Source organism: Dromaius novaehollandiae, chromosome 7 (genome assembly GCF_036370855.1).
Source record: "Dromaius novaehollandiae isolate bDroNov1 chromosome 7, bDroNov1.hap1, whole genome shotgun sequence".
Taxonomy (NCBI): domain Eukaryota; kingdom Metazoa; phylum Chordata; class Aves; order Casuariiformes; family Dromaiidae; genus Dromaius; species Dromaius novaehollandiae.
This window is the reverse complement of record NC_088104.1, coordinates 13,726,477-13,749,015: the sequence shown is the minus strand read 5'-3', so window position 1 is coordinate 13,749,015 and position 22,539 is coordinate 13,726,477. Positions and strand designations below refer to the sequence as shown.

The following is a 22,539-nucleotide window of genomic DNA, read 5'->3' as shown; positions in this document are numbered from 1 at the left end:
CGGCCCGTCGGGGGGGCGTGGCCGGGCGGCGCCGCGGCCCCGCCCCCGCGGCGCCGAGGGATGTTCTGTGGCGGCGGCGGCGACGCCGGGGCTCGCCATGGTCTGAGGCGTGCGGGGGCGCCGCGATGAACGGGGCGGCCCCGCCGCTCTTCGACCCCAAGGAGCGGGTGCTGAAGCTGGGCGAGAGCTTCGAGAAGCAGCCGCGCTGCGCCTTCCACACCGTCCGCTGTGAGCGGGGGTCCCGGGGCGGGTCGGGCGGCCCCTCCCCCCTCGCCTCAGGGGGACCGTTGGTCGGGGGAGGGACGGGCCCGGTCGTGTCGGCGCTCGGGCGCCTCCCGTCCGTCGCCCCTCGTTTGGGGGGGGCTGGAGGGTCGCCGCGGCTCGGCAGAGGGGTTGGGGCGGCCCCCCGGGGCTGGGTGGTCTGGGGGCGGCCGGCCGGCGGGGCCAGGTGCGGGGAAGCTCCGGTGTTTGCGCTGGGGCCCGCTGGGGCGGGCGTTGTGCACCGAGCAGGAAGAAACGCTCTGCCTTGCGGAGCTTATCTCTTCGGCAGGCAGGTTGTGACGGGAGCGTGGCAGAAGCGGCAGCTGAAATGCAGGAGGGCTGCAGCCACGGCCCAGGAAGCTGAAGTGACCTGCCCGGGTCATCCACGGGCCTGTGATGCACCTGGGGGCAGAGCCCCCCCTGCTTGGGTCTTACTCCAGGGTCTTGAGCAGCGTGGTGCAGGTCAGGTCTCGGTTGCTCCTGAGGGCCCTGGAGCTAGACCAGCGAGCGAGCGTGTTGCTGGTGAGCTGTGCTGCCACTGTGTCCAGCTGCTGTTCCCCACTTCTTTTAGGGCACTAACTTGCTACACTTCTTTTTGCATCCGCAGTGGTGTCTCGATGCAGCTCTGTTGAAAACTGAGTGGGGCTGAAGCTCTGGCTTTGTCCTCTTTCCTCGTGCTTAGTTTTTAGAAGCTAAGTAGAAATCCTGCAATCAAAGGTTAAAGGCAGCATTAATCAAAAGGCTAGGATACCCTCCCTGAGTACATAATTACTATCTAGGGAGGTGTGTGCTCAAAGACTCTGAGGGTAGCTAGGAAACAAACGCTCTCAGGATTATAGTTCTGGTAATTTAGAACTGCTGCTTCTGTTTTTGATGTCTCGTTATTTATAGACTGCTCCCCAAGGTTCAGTCTTGTGTATGCTCTCTAGACGACGTGCCGTAGTCTTGTGTATGCTCTCTAGAGGACGTGCCGTATGCTTTCATATGGTGCAGTGAGATGGGTAATGTGCTTTCTGTGAGCAAACGGAATGGCGCTCAGTGGGATTGTCCGCAACTGTGTGAGGGGAGGGAGGGGGCAAAAGCTATAAGTGGTTTTAAACAAATGTGGTAACTTGAAATTTACCCTACTTTAAAGAGGACTAAAAATCTCTTTGGATACTTCCTACCCTTAAGATTTCTTGCTGACTCCTGTAATTTGATGATTTATTCTGAAACCTATTTTGAAATCTCTCTTTCAGGCCAACAAATGAGACATAGAAACTGGCACATTTGTCAGTGCTGTCAAAGGCACATGCAAAATTCTCTCTGCAACACCTGAATTTTTGTTACAGATGAGTGAAGAGACAGACATCTGCTGGTTAGGAACTAAGATCTGAAGTCCACATATGGACATTGAAATCAGTATCTCAGTTTTCTAAAGTTTTAACCACCTGGCGGCTATGTTTAAAGGCAAAGATCTCCAGTTCCCTATGAGAAACTGGAACTATTTTGTGCTTATCCCTGTAAGACACTGTTTGGGGTTTTGCCTTCCCCACTAGACCAGTGGGGGCTGTTACCAGTGCCCTAAGCTCAAACTGTTCTGCTCTGTGTATATTCCTGCCCATCAGCTCTTGAAGGTTGTTTTTTTTGACCAGCTGGTGTATAAGTTGGAGCTGTGCTTCCTAAGCTGTGGTCTCTGCCAACTGGCCAGTGGGTTACAAGCAGTATTGTTTAACTGGGAAGCTCCCCAGTTGTAACAGAGGGCTGCAGGCTGTGACCAGCAGTGCATGGCGTGACAGGTTGTGTGGTGGAGAGCGTGCTGTGCTGTGGCTGGGGACAGCGCTAATGGGTCCCCTTTACATGCACAGTTGCTCTGTGTGTCTCCAGCTGTAACATGGTGCCTCCGTCCAGCATGTGAATCAAGGTACTTCTAGACATCCCCTGGTGTGTGACTGGCCCTGTGCCAGAGTTTGCAGGAACCATGGTTCAAACATATTTTACAATGCCTGACAGAGCCTCTTGATGCTGTCTTAATCTTCCCTAGATCTGTGCATGCTAGCCTTTTATAACCTAATTCTTCTGTGGTGGAAGTAATACTTCAGACATCAGCACTACGTAACATATGACTTCTGAAAATGGACATTCATTCAATGTCTCAGATTTTTGAAAAGGACCAGAAATGGATCTAATTTGTTTAAAGCTTATTTTAAGGGATACTTTAGATGCTGAAAAAAGTTAAAAAGGAAAGGAATATTTAATTGGGAAGTAATTTCACATTTTGACCAAAATAAAAATACTGTAACAGAAGTATTGGTAGGCTTCTGATATGCCTATTATTGTAATCAGGAATGGATGCTGTAGTCAGATATTGGGGATCCATGTTGTCCTTTGTATTTTCAGTCACTTTTCTACACCCTTCATGTTTGGACTGAAATTATTAAGAATTGTTTCTTGTTTTTTTTCTGATACTAATTATGTGAGGGTTTTCTATCTTTATCCCTTAAAACCTAAAAGTGCTTTTTTAATTTTTACTAAAAGATGTTAACACTTAGACTGAATATTGACTTTAAACTCTACTGGCCTGTGGAATGATTTGATCTGGGGAATCGTAGATAGGACACTAGTTTAAAAAAAAAAAAAAAAAGCTATAACTTAATAGCCTTCAACTTCACAGCTTTGTGATATTATCCAAAATGTGCTAGTGTTTAAAAGATTCCTGAAAAGCCTGTAGATAATCCAATTTCTTCTTTTTTTAGATGACTTTAAGCCAGCATCTATTGATACATCCTGTGAAGGAGACCTTGAAGTTGGCAAAGGTGAACAGGTGACAATAACACTGCCAAATATTGAGGTGAGTTGGGTGGCTGAAGAGTAGCAGGCATAAGGAAATAACTTATTTTGTTGTTATAAGTATATACTGAATACAGAAGGGTATGAAGCCTCAGTGCTGTTTCAGTGCTGCCTGTGTAATATTTAAAGTGTACAAAAAAAATTGCTCTAAAAATATTAAATTACAAAGGATCTAAATGTTAAACAATTTTGATGTGACTTTAAGTGTATTCACTGTATTGGAAATACGCTGTAGGATGACCCTGAAGTGTTGTGTACGTAGAAAAGCTCCATGTGGATGTTGGCAGTGCAAGTTTCCCCTTGGTATTTACTACTGTAGCGCAGTTCTAAAATGGGAAAGACTGGAAGGGGAAAATTTATTACTTGCCATCCTTCTCTGCTCTGCTGTTACTGTAACTGAAACCTCTTTTGGTGAAAGGAGTCTTGCAGTGAGCATGCCTCTCATTTGGAAATGAGCATTTAATCAGTTTCCAACTAAGCTAGGTGAAATCATGTCCCAGTTAGTCACCAGCTGCTTTTGGTCATGGCTAGCATGAATCTAATTTGAATTAACTGAAGACAAATTTTTAAAGGCTAGAAATGATAAGTTGTAATGAACTTGTGATTACTGTGATGGATTGTGTTCTCTTTATAAGAAAGACTACTGCAGTAACACTGATTGGACTCTCCTGATTTAATAGGGCTCAACTCCACCAGTGACTGTTTTCAAGGGCTCAAAGAAGCCTTACCTAAAAGAATGTATCTTAATTATCAACCATGACACTGGAGAATGTCGCCTAGAGAAACTTAGTAGCAACATCACTGTGAAAAAAACAAGGTAGGTGATTTACAAGAGAAACAACTATCTTCTACTTACCGTGGAAATCATTTTATTACTGATGAGTCTAAATTGGGATACACTTCCACCCATTGTTATTTTTAGCAAAACATCATTTTCAGAGAGTCCCTTGCTTTGCTCAATAGAATGAAAAGCCTGTTTTTTCAGCACATTGACTTCATAGCTTTTGGGTCTTGACTGGTAGAAGAAATAGGAAGGGGTTTCTAAACTGAAAAGTTGCTTGCTGTTGAAGAAACTACTTTCTAATGCATGTCAGGGGGAAAAAAAAATCCTGTTTGCAAAGTAGCTTGCCTACTGTGTTCTGGATTCTACATGAGGAAAAAAAGACACATTTCAGTAATATTAATGGCTTTTCCACTTCATACTGAATTTTTTTTTCCTTGTTGCTGCTGAGTTCACAAGTCACTTCCAACAGACTTCTTAAGAAGTACTCCTTAGGTAGCCAGGTGCAACAACAAATCAGCTGACATAGGATTAAAAAGTTACTGGTACTGTATATTTATTTAAAAAAAATCAATTCTTACTACATCCATATGTAATTATATGCCAGTATGATAATATACCTAGAAATCCAGTGATGCAATTTAGAAAAGCATGACAAATAACTTCATAACATAAGGTACTGTTTGCATCTTGTCTTCTGGAATCATTTAAAATCTCTTGCTTTTACATCACAGAGCTGAAGGAAGCAGCAAGGTCCAGTCTCGTATTGAGCAGCAACAGCAGCAAATGCGAAATGCAACTAAGATTCCGAACAATGTTAAAAATTCTCCACCAAAAGAAAAGATGTTTCCATCTTCTCCTATGGATGATATTGAACGAGGTAAGCAAACTCTATCATATAAGCCTGAAAAGTTTTAGGAACTCTGCTCTCGGTTGGAAATAGCTTCTAACAGCCAAAGTGTGGGTTTTTTGGTTGGTTGGTGGGTTTTTTTTTACTTAACTTTTTTCTTTTAGTTTGAGGTTCACACTGGAAGCTGAATATGTATGTGCTTTACCCTTAGATTGAAATGACCACTCTGGCTCAAGTGGTAGTATTTGCAACTTCTGTTTGATTTTTAACCTAAGCTTTATGAATGCCATGATTCATGCTATCTTATTTCTCATCAATTCTGTCTGCTGTTGCTACTTTAATCAGGGATATAGTTTGGTTGTATTGTGGCACTGGAATTGACTCAGTCACTTCCCATTTTGACATTACTCCTCATTCTTTCTTTGCACTTAAACATACAGCTTACAGTGCTTTACAACTTAAAATACATTTTAAATTACTGGATGAGACTTATAAAAGATGAGGTTTAAATGAAAGACAACTAAAAGCCAGCATAAGTCAACCCTTGAACAGTGCCATATACTGTATTCTTGAAAGACTTTTGATTTAGTGAAATTCTCACATTTCATTCAGTAAGAGCCTTATTTTCCTTTGGAGAACATGAAAAATGGCAGATGGTAATTGCTTGCTGTATAAATGCTGACAGGTGGCAGTTTCATTGACTGGAATTGACATCTGCCTCCCAAGATGTTCTGAGTTCCATTAAACAGGTTTCAGATGTGTCATTAGGAGGGTTTCTTCATTTTGGTCTTAAACTCTGACCAGAAATCTTTATACTACAAAGCAGTATTAGGATACATCTAAAGTTGCAAAGACCATAGTACTTGAGCACATGAAATGAAAAGATGTTTTTTTGCTTGGTGGTCAGTGTGTGGGGTTTTTTCCAGAACATACTGCAAGCCACCAAAGTGTCTGCCAACATGTATTGAGTTCCTTTGTACTGCCAGTCCATTTTTGACTACTATTAGAAAATGCAGAATAATTAAAAGACAGGGCTGGAAGGGACCTTTTAAGGTCATCTAGTCCATCCTTTTGTCCTAAAGTAGGATTCCTAACATGTTTGTTTAACCTGTCCTTAAAGCCCTCTAGTGACAGATCCTGTGTTCTCCTTGGCAATCTATTCCAGGGCTTTGCTCTCTTTTAAATCAAGGTTTCTCCTAATACCTCATCTGACATTAAGCCCACTATTATTTTCATATTTATCATGCAAGTATAGAACAGGTTATTGTGCTTTTTAGCACAAAAATGTCCTCAAAACTATGTTTAGTGATCCACTGTAACCCACACACCCTCTTCAGAATTGTTGCATACTAAATTCTTTAAATTCTTCATCACATGGTTGTATAATTCATTATTCCTGCTTAAGTATACTACCCTGAACTTATTCCTTTCAATCTTCTTCCTTTTTTTTTTGCCAAGATCACTTTAAATTCTAAATTTGTCCTCCAGTATATCTACAACCCTTCCTTCCCTGTTTGAAAATTTGAATTCTCTTTAGCCTTTTTCTTTCAAAATTATAGGTAGAGATCTTATTCCTTAGGTTTTGGTATTAATTGTTAGTCACTTGCTTGCAGTATGGTTTTTTGTCTGTCTTTTTAATATGGTGAGAGCAGGAAGGAAGGGGAGTTAAGTGCATAGGACTTCAGTGGTGTCTGTCCATTAGCTATCTGCCCCAGCTGGATCATAGATCCATCAATTCTTTGGTCTTTCTTCTCTAGAAAGCCTAGAACTCTGAACTTTAGATAACTGAAGTTACTGTATAAAATTTCCATCTACCATGATGCAGTGGTCTGTTTCAGGCTTCTTACTTCAGCACCCATGTACTTCTGTCCAATTATTGTGTACCCTTTCTGCAAGACCAAACTCCCTCTATATGCTGGACTTCAGCAAGTATATATCACAAGTGCATACTGTGCAGCACAATCTGTACAGTTGTACCCTCCTAAATGTTGTTTTAGTCAGGTGAGTTATTTCACCAAGTGTGCAAGTTAATTGAGTCATAGTTTGATGTGTTAACTTCCAGTATTTCTTGTCTGCCTCTTGTTGTTCTAGTTTTTTTCCTAGACCTATAAAGAGAACAAGGATTTGGTGAAATCTCCTAGCTTTAAACTCAGAGTTCCTTTGGGTCTTCTGTATGCTTAACTTGGTTTTTGGCAAAATGTCAGGTAGTCCAAACATATGTATTGATTGTAATGCTAAACTGCTAGGAAGCATTCTGGGTGCAGCTACTGGTGTCTTGCTACTGACTTATCTGTGTGTTTGTAACTGCAATTTTTATTCAGTGGAGGAGATCTTCAGGGATGCTAAAGAAAATACAGAAGACATGCTAGTTGCAGAAGTTAAAGGCTGTGTGGGATGTACTACCTGTGGAGTGTGGGGTTAGCATTTGGGTTCACAGTCAACCTTGTTCTAATGCTGGGCCTGAAAGGGAGAAACTACTTACTCTGGGAATGGAAAACCACATTACAAGCCAGATGCTCCCTTATACCCTTTTTTGTTCTTGATTTTTTTTTTTGAGTTGCTACAATGAATAAATTCAAATGTTCTCTGGCGTGTACCTGACTTCTGTTGATTTCTTTTCTTTGTCCTTCTTGTATTTCAACTATGTTGAATGTTAATTGAAAAACGAATCTTTTTTGCAGAGCTAAAAGCAGAAGCCAGTATCATGGACCAGTTGAGTAGCTCTGACAGTTCATCTGACTCTAAAAGTTCTTCATCGTCTTCATCTAGTAGTGAAAATAGTTCTAGTGATTCTGAAGATGAGGAGACGAAGTCCTCTCTTCCTATGTCAATGCCATATTTGCAGCCACAGCCTACTGTATCTGCCATGCCACAACAGGCTGTCCCTGACAAAGATGCCAGTCATAACAGATCCCAGGAGAGTAGTGGTCATATGATGAATACACTACGTAAGTACAAAGGCTGTTCTTTTCTTAGTACACTATTCCAGACGTCGTAATTCTGAAGGGAAACCATATTGTTTTTAAGTATGTCTCTGTTATAATTAAAATTGTGGGAAGTGATGCTGGGTTTGATTGTTCAGCAGAGGTCTGAATTAGACACTGAGATAAAAGTTTCTTGGCCCCCAGAGATATTAAATTAAAGCTGATGCAGTTGAAAATATTTCCTAAGCTCTTCTGGCTTCCTCCCAGTTATATACATTGGGACTGCAGAACAGTAATTTTGTATTGAAAAGATGTGAACTAGCAAGGCACTCCCAAAACATATGCTTATAATTTCTTGGGTAGAACTATGGGAAAAATACTATACTGGTAATACTCTGAATTACAGAAGAGACAGTATATTTTTAGTTGCTTCAGTTACTATTTTTCATGGCATTGTTCCACTAGACAACATGGCAAAACTCTCCTTTGCATACAAAGGAAGGAGGCTATTTGCTTCTGGGTTATACTATCTTATTTCACCCATTCAAACAACTGAAAAAGTAATTCCAGGAATTGCTGTGATCATCTTCAAGAAGTGTTTACTGCATAGCCTGGAATTGAATGCTTGATGTAGTCTAAAAGGGAGTGTTTGGACGGGGGTGCGGGGAAAAAACCCCAAACCAACCAAACAAAAACCAAACCAAACAACAACAAAAGAACCCCAACAGCTAGGTAGAGAATTAAGTTGGGTATCTAAATAGATATAGCAGGAATATTCAGATGGAGAAGCTGTGAGTATTCAGCTATGGTGACTCTTTGAAAATGATTGCCTCTTTAATTAGGTGCCTAGCTGCAGGCTCTCAGTTTGTGAAGAGGTTCCCATAAGCTTGGTTTGCTAGGATCTTTAAGGCTTATCATCTATATGTAAACTGATTATTCTGAAATCTTAGACTCTAGCATGTCTACTTATTTCATTACTTAGTAGATAATGCAAAATTTTTTTCAGTAGCTAGTATTTAAATACACAAATATCTGTGCCATTTATTTAGGTACTGCATTAACAGAGATAAAATTAGACTGAAAAGTCCTGTGACTTCTTCATGTTAAAGTTTTAAATGCTGTTTTCATTCTACTGCTGCTGTAGAGAACGTCTCCATGTTTATAATTTGCATAACTTTACTGCATCAGTTATTTCAACCTTTATTCACAATTGGGATTTCCCATTCTGTGTGCTTTAAATAAGCATTCTGAAAATGAGATTAAGCTCTGTCCTCAGTGACAGAATCCCAGCTGGCAAAGTTTCCCCTGAGAAATACATGTATGAGTACAGGTGCCCCAGTCCATTAGTTCCAACAGTCATGGGGGGGGGGGGGGGGGGGAAATGCTGCTTAAAACATGACAACATTAAAACTAGAACAGGGGAAGTTGGTGACTTGATGGTGCTTGAGAACCAAGTTGATAGGTGGATCCTCTCTCTGCAGCATCAAGCCTCAGGCTTGAGTATCTGAGCTTGCCTAGATCTTTAGCTTAATCCTCTGTACTTCTGTTATGGTTACTGATCTATTGACTGCTTAAAACATTGTCCCCAACTTGCAGTACTGATAACACTTAAAATACACTTCAATGAGGTAAAGATCAAAAAAAGTCATTTTCAAGGCAAATGTTTCTCTCGGTCCCTTGCTGAGAGAATCTGGCAGGAGAGGGGGAAAATAACAGGGAAACCTGGAGAAACTAGATGGATAGCACATGGTTCTAGCTTGGATGGCAAATGGGTTCTTAGTCGGGGTCCTGTACAGTAACGTCTTTCATCTCAAATACTGTTTTACAAAAATAAAATACCGAAGCAACAAATGTCAGCACAAGTTGTTTGCTCGTCTAATCCTGTTTTGAGCTTTGACTGCTTGCATGCATGCTGGTAGAATCAGGGTCACAGTGGGTAATAGTGAAGCTTTTCTTTGGCTTGCTGTGTGCAGTCAAAGCTAGGTCGGAGCTAGGGAGCAGACCTTCACCTTACATACGGGAATCATACAACTGAAGTTCTGTGGAAAACAGCGGTGAGGCCTACCCTCAAAATACTACTACTTTTTTTTTTTTTTTAAACTTTCAGAAGTTAATTACGTAGGCTCATGACTAGCATCATGATATAGTTTGCAAGTGCTGGCACTAATTGATGTGCTCTTAATATTTAATGATATGTTGCTTTCTGGTAACATTTTATTTAAACAAGTTAAATTTTTTTCCAAAGCAAAATCAGCATAAATTCACTATTTTGGGGTTGTCTTATGTACACAGCATTCAATACAGCTTTTCTTGATACTTGGTGCTGGTACTGTAGCAGTCATGAAATAATTTTTCACTGTGCTAGTTTGGCATTAGTGTGACAACTGAGATCTGTGAAACATGAATCACTTTTTGAGTTTCTCTGGTCCCCAGTAACTTACATGAATACAGTTAAATATTATAGTCACTAATTTAAAAGTTTAGGAAATGTTGTAATTTGCGGTGCAGTCTATTTCACCATCTTGATATTGCTAATCAGCAGTTGGCACTGTGGAAATTGAATTGAAATTTTTTTCAATTTTATTGGTGGCTCATAAGTACAGTTGAGTCTAGATGTTTCTTCAGAGCCCCACTTAAATAAACTCTCCATTCTTGCACCAAACTCACCTGAAAACCACCAGTTCTAGAGTGTGTTATTCTGCAATTTTTCTGAAGGTGTTTTTTTAGGAGGTAGGGATATAAAAATGGGCCCAACAGTTTTCCTTGAAAACACATCCTAATACTTTATTTCTGATTCTGGAACTTGGAGTTCTTGCTTTTCCCGTCTGTTGGCTTTCACAAGTGTTCGTGTCTTTGGCTGGTGTTAGGTTTGTTTAAGTTCTATGAAGTATGTTGAAATAACTTTTGAGGACTGCAGAATCACTCTTTGGAAGGTTATCTTTTTTGTTCTTACTCCCAGTCCTCTCCTGATGCAAGTAGTGCATAAAGGAATTTTTTTTTTCTTTAAAGAACTTATCATTGAAAGGAAAATACGAAAATGCTTGAGTCTGATTTCCTAATACCATTCTCTGTCCTGGAATATTCTTTCTCAGGATAATATATTGCCTGGAATAATTCTTGACAAGTTACTTTTTCTTTAAAAACTGCTTTTTAACTTCATATTAAAATAATATGGCTGTAAATGCTGTGTCTATATAGGATTGGAAAAAAAAACAGACTGTAGTAGCACTCTTCACTGCTTGTATCTTACATAAACAGTGTTTTCTGCTTTGTTGCAGAGAATCATGTACCACTTCTTAAGCTTTACTTGTGACATGCTGCAAAATGAAAGAAGGCTAAATGCAGTCATATGAAAGACTTCAGTGTTACTGGCAGAAACTATCTGCTTGATAACAAAAGAGCCAACCTGAGTGTCATGTTGGCTTACCCTCTTGGGAGTTACTCTTTTACTTATCCACAAAAGTGATTACTGAAGGGTGCTGCATGTGAAAAGAGCATGTGAAAATACTGTGACTAGTCAGTTTCCGTAATTTTTTGGCTGTTTAGACCATTTTTGCACAACCCTGAAATGAATTTTATGGTGGTTTGGCAAGGAAGGTGTGAATAAAAGCATACTAGCTGCAACAAATTCTTTAAAGTGAGTGGAAAGTTGCTAGATATGCTGAGAAGTCTTCATAACATACTGCTATATTTCTTGTTAGTTATCTGTCATCCTGGAAAGATTCTCTCCCTCCCACCCCCTGAGCTTATGGACACCTATTGCAAGCATAATGTAGTCTTTCTTCTGACTTCCCCATTTTGAAATACATATAGTCACCAAATTAAAGTGCCATGTGAAATTTCTTTTGATGTTTTGTTTGTTCACTTGTTCCAAAACCTGTTTGAAATAGTAGGTCGCTGATACATCTTTAAATGGTACATCAAAGAGCTGTTCTTGATTGAGACACTACTTTGTTTTCAAGCACAGCCCAGCAGTATTCGTGTGTATTTAAAAACAACAACAAAACAAACAAACAAAAACCCCTCGTTTTCTTACAGAACTACATTCACCAGCAGTTTTCTCATTTAGGTAGCATGAAGATGTGGGTGACAAAGATAGGTGTTGCTTGTTGCGATCTGCTGGTATTAAATGAATGTATTGGTGGCTAATAAGCTAATGGCTTTCCTACAGGGAATGCTAAGATTTTAAAATTGCAGAAATGTGATCTCCCTAAGGTTCTATTGCTGCAGAGTTAGGTCCTATGCCTAGTCATTCACTTACGGCATGTTTTGATATTAGTTTTTGTAAGCCTTTTTTGGGAAAGGGGAAAATCTTGAAAGAAGAATTTTCTTGATAAAGACTAATGATGACTCTTTCTTTTAGGAAATGACTTGCAGCTGAGTGAATCTGGAAGCGATAGTGATGACTGAACAAACTTTTGGCCTTAAATGTTATCACCTTTTTTGCTAAAGTTGTCTTAGCATCTGTTTTGCACTAAGATTAGATTACCAGAGACTGGAATGAATGTCCTCAATTTTGATAATGAAGACATCTTAATTTTCTACTGACGCATCACATCTACGATTCAGCAGCATTGATATCTTGTCAGTGCTTTGGTTATGTGTTTATCTTCCAAATTACTGTATTTACAGTAAAAATGTGTATGATCTGATTTTGATTATTTTTGCCTCAGCCACCTGTTGTACTTGAAACTGATTTGTAACAGCTAGTTACTTTATATAATAGTTATGGAATGGAGAAATTTCTGGTGTTTATGGAGGCAAGTTTCCTTCCTATCATTTAAATATTGAATGCTGATCTCGCAACTCTTACTTGGAGAGGGTGAAAGGGAGAACAACTAAATGAGGTCTGCTGTGTCAGCTACACTTTTCATTCAATTCACAGTTCATATCTTTAAGGAAACTGCTGAATAATGTGGTCCACTAAGTGTAGTTACAGTTTACAATTGTTCAACACATTGCTGAATTCTTAATTTCATTGTATTATAGGACTTTATATTTCTGAGCCTCAAGATTCCTAAGGAAACCTGTCTATTCTCTGCCTTTTTATGTAACTTGAACAGGCTGGTCTTTTTACAACTTTTTTTGTATCTAAATTTAGATAACTGCAGAGAGCAATGAATTTCCTTCATTTAATTCTGTAACAAATCAGAAAATTTCTTTGTAGGAGTATAAAAGTAATTTAATAAAGCAATATTTATCATTTTAATGATTTTTGTTTTGACTGGTTAAGAATTTCACTTTCTACTTATAGTAGTCATGCTAGTTAACGAGACAGCTCATCAAAGAAGAAAAAGAGGAGGGGGGAAAAAAAAAGCAAGCAGTGAAGTGGTATCTAATACACATTCCTCACCCAATCTGTAGGACTTAAGTGTTTGTTGCTGTTACCTACAATGAGACAAGCACTAGCAAGAGCTTGTTGAATGATTACAGCAATGCTAGTGTACTACTGAATTTTTTTAATAGATTATATCCAAATGTCATTGGTAGGCAATACTGCATTAGAGAAAAAAAGGTGTTTGTCTAGTCTTATTTTTTCCTCATTTGAATTTATATTTAAAGATCTGAAGAACCTCAGGTAAGAGTTAAATTTTCATCCTGTAGTTTACTACTGAAGAGTTTTGTAACTAACAATAGCAAATGTCTGTGGGATTAATATTGATGGGAAATCTCTGTTCAGTCTTGCACAGAAGTTTCCTCTTTGCTAGACTGGTGACTGAATCACAGCGCTGTGTCTAAACTGAGGATTGAATTCTATATTTAAGCCTGAATGTCATGGCATGAAATGCACACTCAGTTAATCTATACAATAGATGGTACTAGACAAGCTTATTCTCTTAACTACTGGAAGTATCAGCCCATAGTTCCATCTAGATGGATTAGGAGGCCATAAATGGGTCTACCTCTTGCAAAGGGACTTTTGTCGGTACCACGAGGCACAAGTGAAATGTTGGAAATGCTACTTTCTGATCCTTCCCACCTCACACTGATTTGTTTCCCATACTGTGGCACTTATCCTTGGTCTATACCAGATAATAGTTTTATAGTCCTGCAGTTTCCTGAGGTTGGTATCTTAAGAAGCAAAACATTTTTTTTTTGAGGTTTACACTCTAATAAGTAAAAAGCTTAATTTAATGTGTGGATGAACAGGTCTTTGAGAGAGAAAGGGCTACTGAGCAGACTAGAGAAAGGATGCTATGTAACAACCACTGTAAGATTCTTTCAGTCTTGAACCTTTTTTGGAGGAAAAGTATATTGAGTTCTCTGACAGAGCATAACTCCTTTACAGGGTCAGGAAGAAGATGTAGTCGGAGCCCTGTGTGCTGCTTATTTTGTGCAGCTTTGAGGCTCCAGCTTGTTCTCCCCTCAGATAATAAGAGGGCTTATCCCACTTGGAAGGCTTTCACTGTCTTGCCACCACAAGCTGACTTTTTAGGAACTGTGGGCTGGTAATAGCTTATTTCAGGAAATACCATTTGAGGAATATTGTTGGTATTGGAACTCCACTAGAGTGCACAGTTCTTGGCACCTGCTGCTAGTAAAGTCTGCTAGGGCAATGTGAAGAGCTGAGATGTTGTAGAAAATCTTAAGACAAAAGAAGCCTGTGAACTAAATAGAAAAGGGGCACACAATATAGCAGTGGGCTGAAGTAAAATGTGTTCTTTTCTTCCTTTCCCTCTGCCCCCAACAGCTTATTCACATCAAAGCCTGTTTGGCCCTAAAGGAAGGCTTTGCTAGAATCTTTGTGGGAGAGATTTGAATCGTGTTTGGCTGTGAGCAAGAAGTGCCTACCTATCATTGGAAAGTACTTGAAAGAAAAAATACCTTGGGAATGAGTCAGTGCCTTGTGCATGAGTTGTTCTGTCAGTCACTAGGTAGCTCCCTTCTTGAGTGTGCTGTTTAGTGATGCTGCTCTTTTTTCTGAGTAACACTGCATTCAGGGCACATGGGAGTCAGCAGATATGTGGAAGACACTGACCAGACCAGGATGTAAGTCATGGAGTGTGTGTATGTGTATATACTATGGACAATAAGCACTCTTCCTTCAGCAACAAAACTAGCAAGTACACCCTACCTGTATCTGGTATACATGTGCTGACATGCATACAAATACTTAAACACAGCTCTGGGAACAAAGCAAACTTCCAAGTTCTAGATTCTCAGGACTGTAACCATGTGCTGTCGTTACAGTTTGATCTTTGGGTTGAAAGTTTTCTAGGATGGGAAGAATCTCTGTTATGTTTTTGTGTAGCACATAGTACGAAGTGATTAGTGGCCAGTCAAGGCAGTACACTGCGCAAATAAGTATGTGACTTAGATGGATGTATTCTGTCAAATGCACAGCTGTGATAATTCAGGAAAGGCTCCCTTTAAATATCAAGGTATGAGACAAACTCTGGAATAGAGTTCTTACAGAAATAAGGGTGTGTGTGAGGGAAATAAACAGATCTTATTACAGAGTAAAGGAAAAGTGCTGCATGCTGATCTAGCCCAAATGTATATGATCTGACTCCCCTCTTCTCCATTTAAGTTTCATAAGCACAGGAAAGTTAAGCTAAAGAGCTTGTCTGGATTTCTCATTCTACAATGGGGATTGACTTCGATCTCAATTGAAACTTGCTTGGGGGTATTTGTTCCCCTATGGCTTGTTCTTTGCTCATTGTTGAGCTACTCACATCTGCTATTGGTGTGTGTTACCAAATGATAGAGGTGAGAAAGTGGTTGCATGGAGATTTGGAAGCACGATGAAGTGATGTATTTGATCAATAGAAAAAGCTATCAGGGTTTTTTGGTTTTGGAATTTTTTTTCAGACCCTGATTTGGAAATTCCTTTCCTCTTCCTTAAAATCAGTTTTATTCCTGTCATGTCAACTTAACTAGAAATGAGTAAAATCAGTAACTTCTACAGCTTCTTGTGACCGCTGTAAACTCTGAACACCTATTTCAGAAAGTTCTTTTCAAACTTGTCTGGTTCTCTCTCCTGACTCTCAGCTATTCTGTCTTTACACCCAGTGATATAAAGCATATGTGTATGTATGTATCTTTAAGTGGTATGTACACTTGGAGAATAACGATCATGTAAGTACAATTTTTATTGTGCTGTTATAGTAAAGTCACAATGTGTATGTTTTGGATTTGAGGAACATCTGCATATCACATTGATTAAATCCGAAACACCTGTGCCAAATGCAACTGAGAACTTCAAGTTTTTTGGTGTCATGACTACTGCAGTGCTGAGGACTCCTACAACAACAGCTCATCTGAGCCTTCTCTCTGTGCAGAACCTGATATGTGCAGAAATTTTCTAGTAACTATAGCTTCAGGGTTGCAGTATTCAACCCTGGATAAGTCCTGAAATGGTGGTAACGTGCTTGCCAGTTGTAAATACCTTGCCTAATAGTTTCCAATTTTTGTATATAAATGTTGAATATCAAAAAGATCTCTGTCCTACTCTTGTTTTTCATGAACCCTACCTTGGGGCAGTTGGACAGGCTAAGATGATCTCTTTAGGGCAGCCTTGGAGCCACTGTATTCCATGACTCACACTGGGAATGCCATTTACTTGGGGTTTTATGTCTATCTATAATACACGTCTGAGATCCTTGTCCATAATGCTGTAACATGCCTTTTGGAAGTTCTAAATTATGAACATCAAACTTAAAATCAATTCCATGCATTTTTTTAGCTGTTTGACAAGCAGTAATCTTATTTCCTGCATAATCTCTGAAAATCATTTTGATATCTAGGTATGAGTTACTGAAAACAGCTGGTCCATCAAAATCATGACATCAACATCAGCTGGAACACAGCACATTGTAGAGTTTACTGTTAAGGCACTTAATATGATCAGCTTTATTGCATGAGCTTTGTTTTTTATTTTGAAGGGAGATGAGAGATAATTTTTCAGATTAAAGGATTTAGTAAATCGCTTCTGTGCTGACAGGCAGTGAATCATCTTGAGAACAGAGCAACAATATTTCTAAGAACTATTATTTGCTGGATCTTTCTTGACTGTTTACTGGGGAATCAAACATGAACAGATTGCCTCAGATAACAGTTTGCTTTAGTTGACAAAATTTTATGGCCACAATCATCATATCATTTCTGGCCAACACTTTTTGATTTTCTTTAGAATTTCTGCAGGAAGGTTTCTGAGAACAACCTAACAGACTCTCGAATGCTTCTTAAACAGAAGATGTAATGATGTCTAGGCTGGACAGAGAGGAAAAGGCCCAGTGGAGGAAAATGCAGATGGCTTGGCTCATGATGGTTCCTAAACTGCATGTTTGTAGTACATGTGAGTTTTTTCTCTCATGCCACTTTTTGAGGTTATTCAGCTAACTATGTCAGCAAGGTGCCAAGCACAGTCTAGGAAGACATGGGATTCGGACCAGCTTTTCGAAGAAACTTAAGAAGAATTAGGAAGAGAAAAGTCTTGAGTAAGGCTTTCTGTTCTGTTTTTGTTTAAATATACATTCCTACTGTTTTGGGGGTGGTGGGAGAAATGAGAAATCAAGGTGAGGAGGTACTGAAACCCAGGAGTGGGCTGAATTCGTGAAAAGTGCTAAAAGAATCTGTTGCTGTGGCTTTTCACAGCTTGCAAACTCTGGTGTTGGAGAAAAGCTCCTGAATGGCAGAGCTTAGAGTTTGTGTCAGCAGGGAGAACTATTCAGCTTCTAAACAGAGATACCAGCTTGATATGATACAGGGTTTTCATAAAAACAGCTGCCTCTGCTGTAGTTAAAGAAAGCAGGGTCTGGCCTGCTGGGAACAGTGAGGGCTGGGGCTGTAGTTGTTTCTGTGGTTTTCCAAATACACAGAAGAAATGAGTGTGTTCTCACATTTTCCTTCTCTGAAAAGCAAATCCCTCTGCTGTGGTAAGGAAGGAGTGGAGGTTAGAAGCAAAGATGAAGGAGCCTTTCATTCAACAGAGAGGGCTTTGTTGCTGTACAACACATACCTGGTGAGTTAGCAGCTGAGACCTCTCTCAACTTGCTTAAACAGGGCCCTTGTTACAGAACCTGTTCTCCATCTCTCATCTCCCCTATGTTGTCTTTTCTATGCAGCTCGGGTTTGTCTCCTGAAAATTCATACCTGGTTTGTTTTTCTAAGTGTGCTTACACATGACAGGATTATTTGTTCCCTCTAGGAGATGAGGCCTGCTTCATGCTATTACCTAAAGAAAAGTGGAGTGTCTTGGAAAGGTAATTAAAGAAGACCCAACAACAATCCAAACTGTTCTTTAATCTCTTCAGTTTCACTTCCACATGCTGTGTATCTTGTTCTACCAGTTTCAATGCTCTTGCAAAACAGTTGCACAACGACTTCCTCTTAGCAACCAGCAGAATTAAATTTGAGCTCTCCTAACTGGCTGTACCTTTTCTAAGATCCTCAAGGTATCGAGTTTCCAGTAAACTCTGCAAAACCCCCTTTTCCCACACCTTTTCACTGCCACAGCTTCTGGGATAAATGCTGGTGGACATTCTCACGTACAGCTCTCCTAGTGATGTGGGAGCCCATTGCAGCCTGAAATGCCAAGCCATCTTTTAGCCATTTTCCTTTTTATACCTGCTTTGCTGCATATCAATAATTTATGAAAAGATCCAGGCTTTTACCTGTGTTTTGATACAACTGTTTATGCTAGTGTTAAAAAATCCTCCACCTCTAAATGTTTCTAAAAGCTAAGGCATTTTTCAAGGCCAATATCCAGGTAAGACTCCCCCTTCAAATAAAAACAGGTTTTTTTGTGCCAGTTGCTGATTCTGCTGGAATAGAGAGGGAGGAGAGACGCATGACTCAAATCCTGGGACACAGACTGTAGCACAAGCAAAAACAGATCATAGGCACAAGTTTACTTTGCAGTAGCATCAACAGCTCTGCATACTGGTACACCTGACCCCCCATAGCAAAAAATCATCTAGGTCAAACAGTTTGGCCTTAGAGCAACAGACGGACACAGCAAACAGGCAGCACAAGGTAACAGGCCATTCAGAGCACAGGGCCAGAGAAGCTATTTTGGGATTACCAGTTCTTCAGCGACTGCTCTGGAAGGGGCTGTGTGCTTTAAGCTCCTTTCCTGCTGTGATGTGGAACAACCCCCACTCCTGCACTGCACCATGACCCAGCTTTTTTTCCCTGTGTTACCAGTAGTAATTAATTTCTCATAAATGCTTTTTATAAACACTGCTCATAAAAATGTTGGCCAAATGTGACCTGAATGTAAATGGGGAAAACTCCACTCTGATCAGCTACACTTGTATTGCCCTCTTATTTGAGCTGCTCTCCTGCTTACGAGTACAGCTGGGCTTTCCCCTAATATCCTTCACCCGGATACAGTATCTGCTGAGGATACTGCTCATCAGTGGCTGTGGCTGTGTTTAGCTGAGGACCTAAGACCGTTAAGCTATTTAAAAAGTTCTCACCACAAGTGTATTCTAGAAAGTACCACCTGGAAGGAGTGTATTGAACTCAGTGGGGACTTTTTACCCCAATTAATTTGTAAAACAAAACGTCTGCTAAAAGCTTCCAACCCATCCCTGCTTTTGCACTTTCTGTTTGACTCCCTGCTGCTGATGAAACAACAGCTACTCACAGGCAAATAATTGAGAAGCTTGTTAACTTTTTAATAACGTCTCGGCTCTACTTGTAACTCCATAGAGAGCCTAGGAGCTGAACAAGCCAAAGTTGCCATGTTACACCAGAGTCTTTGATCCGAATGACCTCTGTTCTGAAAACCAGAAGTGCTTACGCTGCACAAATCTCTAAATCTAACAAAAATGCGTATGAGACTGCCTGTGCCATATTGCAGAACGATCGCTGTCAGGTGGCCTCTGTTAAATGGGATCAGCTCTGTGACAGGAGGTTGGCAAATGACCAGCACTGATGGGATGGGTTTGATAGTGCTCGTGGATTGAGCCGATGTTTCTCCGAGGCCTCCAGAGCAACCCCCGGTCAGGTGCGTTGGTTATTGGAAAGGCAGAGACTGCAAACCGCTCCCTATTGCTGCAGGAGCTTGTGAACCTCCCGGCTCTTATCAACAGCTCACACCAGGCAGAGACCAACTGCTGCGTATCTATGCTTGGCTGCCAGAGCCTGCCTGGCAGCTGTGTTTCCCTCACCTCGCATGGCTCTGACAAGGAGGAGGGGTTGTACAAGTGGCAAATTTGTTTTCCAGGCTTAATGAAAACTGTAATTTCAAGCTTGCTCACACCCCTCAGGGCTTTCCAGCTCCCAGGGAGAGTGGCAGGGTGCTAGGTCAGGAGGGGAATATTACGGTCACCCCGCAATAAGGTGAGGCAGCTGTTCGAGGCTGCGCAGTGGCTCAGCGGCAGGACTCCTCACTGCCAGACTCTGCCGAGGTGACAAAACCACGCAACCAAACAACCAGTCAGTGTGCTGGACTACGACAGCCCTCCCAGTCAGGGATGTAACATGGTGACATCAGGCTTTCTGGTCTCACTGCCTTCTTTTCCCCAAGCTCCTTAGGGAGGTGAATGCTGCACAAATCAGGGACATTACCCACAGTTTCTCCCAACACCTTTAGCTCTGTGCTCCTGCTCCCACCCTCCTGTTGCAACTGGGCTTCTCCACACACACAGTTTCTGAACTCAGCCAGGCTGGGGAATCCCAAGCCATTCCTGCTGTGAGACACCAACCACCTAACGGGGCAGCTGCCTCAAGTGGAGCGAGGAGATGCCCTGAAGGAATCAGAAGGTCCTTGCTAGGAAGAGCAAAAGAGCACAGGCTTCCCTCCTCTTGTCCCACAGGAGAGGGTAGTTAAGATCGTTTACTGCATCCACATGAGGAGGGGACAACATGCCTCTACTCCTTCCTGGCTTTGCTGAGGCATCCTTAGCTCAGTCTCATGGGGCAGAGCACTGAAGTTCCTTCCTCTTACTTCATAAGAGGAAATTAAAACCTCCTTTGCTGTGCATACAGTGGTTGCCCGCTCCCCTCCTCTGAGTGCAGGAGGTAGGGATGCCCCTTCTGTCCCCCAGCCTCAGTGGAGAACGCACAGCCCCTTCTCCAAAGGCTTAAATGTGATTAGGCTGCAGTCAAGGTAGGGATGCAAAGGAATATCTATACTTTCCATGGTGTTGTGTGGTTGGGCTGGCAAATGGAGCAAAGAGAAAGTGGGTCTCCATGTGCCCTCTCCTGGTCTCCCTTATCTCTTTAGTTTGGCCTGGGGCAGCTTAGCAGCAGTCCTGCATTGCTTCCCTGCAGTTGTGATGGGTGGCAGATCCTGTGTCCATAACCAGTAGGCATGACTCTCTCTCACCCTACTCTTTAGGTAGCTGTTTTATATTGGTCCACTTAATACAATAATATTTTGTGTCACTGCTGTGCCCCTGCTGACAAGAAGGGATTAGGCCCAGTCTTTCTAAAGGTGCCGCTTGCAAAGCCTGAAGAGTGAACAGATCGGAAGGGAGCCAAAATGTGGCCCAAAATGACTAAATAGGAACTGTTTCAAAACAAAAAGTATTTTTCTATGGAAAAGGTATGTCCTGATGAATTTGGCAAATGTACAATTTCAGATTATTTTATAGTCTGCTTTGTAAAGTTGTATGCAGGGTTAATGACAGTTTAATATTGGGCATCCTGGAGACTATCAGAAAGACTTTTTCTGGTTAGAACTTGGTCCTGCTTTTAAAATTTCTAGTTCTTAAACAAAAAGATAACTGGAAATTAGAGCACGGTTTTCTCAGATGGCTTCATCTGAGGCTTTCAGGGTATGATACAATTAAGCATTGAACTGTGAGGCCTTTTATAGATTGCATAAGATTTATTCCTCTCTAGCCATAATTCAGCGTCCTTCAGAATAGAGTGTGATGGATGTTTGTTAGTGAGCAGCAGTGCCAAAATACCTCTTTAGAGAGGCAAGCTAAAAGCTAGCTGACACTGGGTTCGGAAGAAACGAGAGGGTCAGAATGTATTTATCAATACAATAACTTACCTGTGCAGCCACAGTGACAAACAGATACATAAATACAGAAAAGAAGTGTGGCTTCTTATCACAAACAACATGTGTGAATGGGGTCCGACACCTGGCTGCTTTGAATTTCCAGGAATTAGCTGACAGTGTATTAGCTGTGCTAAGATAAAACCATGTGTTTGCAAGGCCTGCTGTTAACCCTCTTTTGTGTGTGTGCTGAGATACAGACTGCTCTGAAGAAAGAGCATTTGGTGCAGCAGATTCTGGTCTTGACAACTGTTCAGCAAAGGGAATTGTTCAGTGTGAGGGAGCAGTGGTCAATAAATATCATTTTTCATTTACAATGGCCTTGAAGGCCTCAAGTTAATAGTTAAATGGATTTGAAATTCTAACCACCATTTAAATTAATTGCAGCATTCTCACAACTTTAATGGAACCAAAATGACAACTTGAATTTACAAATACCCAAGTGGCATTCTTCAGGGTGCCAAAAAGTTGTCATCTCACTTCCACTTGAATTAGATACGTGCACAATTGCGTCCTGCAGTCCTCATTCTCAGCTTATTTCTAATGATTGGTGTGGCTGGGTTGGTCTTTTGGCACTTCGCTCCTTTGCTGACTGCCAGCAGGACAGCTCATCCCCATGCACTAGCACAGCCGGGCTGCCAAAGGGGGGAGCGTAAAGGCCCTGAGAGCATCCCCCCTCCTGGAAGTTTGGCTGCCTGGGCTCAGGGCCAGCGCAGAGTGGGTGCAGCTGAGGGCAGCCCTGTCCTTTGGTGACCTTGGAGAAAGGCCTCCAGACGGCACCGCAGGGACACCACAGCCAGGGCTGACCCCCTGCCCACGGGAGCTGCTTTTAAGCTGAGCCTCTAATGTTTGGCTCCCACCTGAGCAAGAGGAGTTTCACTCTTTCCCAGAAGAGTTGCATTCAAATGCTGGTGAAGCACATACAGGACCTTCC

At 41.3% G+C, this 22,539-nt stretch overlaps 1 protein-coding gene across 1 annotated transcript; it reads left to right on the top strand.

Moving 5' to 3' along the window:
- The first annotated feature begins 22 nt into the window (after nucleotides 1-22).
- On the top strand, nucleotides 23-12,854 carry EAF2 (ELL associated factor 2). The gene is made up of 6 exons (XM_026118484.2): nucleotides 23-228; nucleotides 2,997-3,091; nucleotides 3,771-3,907; nucleotides 4,606-4,751; nucleotides 7,403-7,669; nucleotides 12,009-12,854. Exons 1-6 carry the CDS (start codon nucleotides 126-128, stop codon nucleotides 12,053-12,055), a joined length of 795 nt encoding a protein of 264 aa, XP_025974269.1. The 5' UTR covers nucleotides 23-125; the 3' UTR covers nucleotides 12,056-12,854.
- Nucleotides 12,855-22,539: the final 9,685 nt, after the last annotated feature.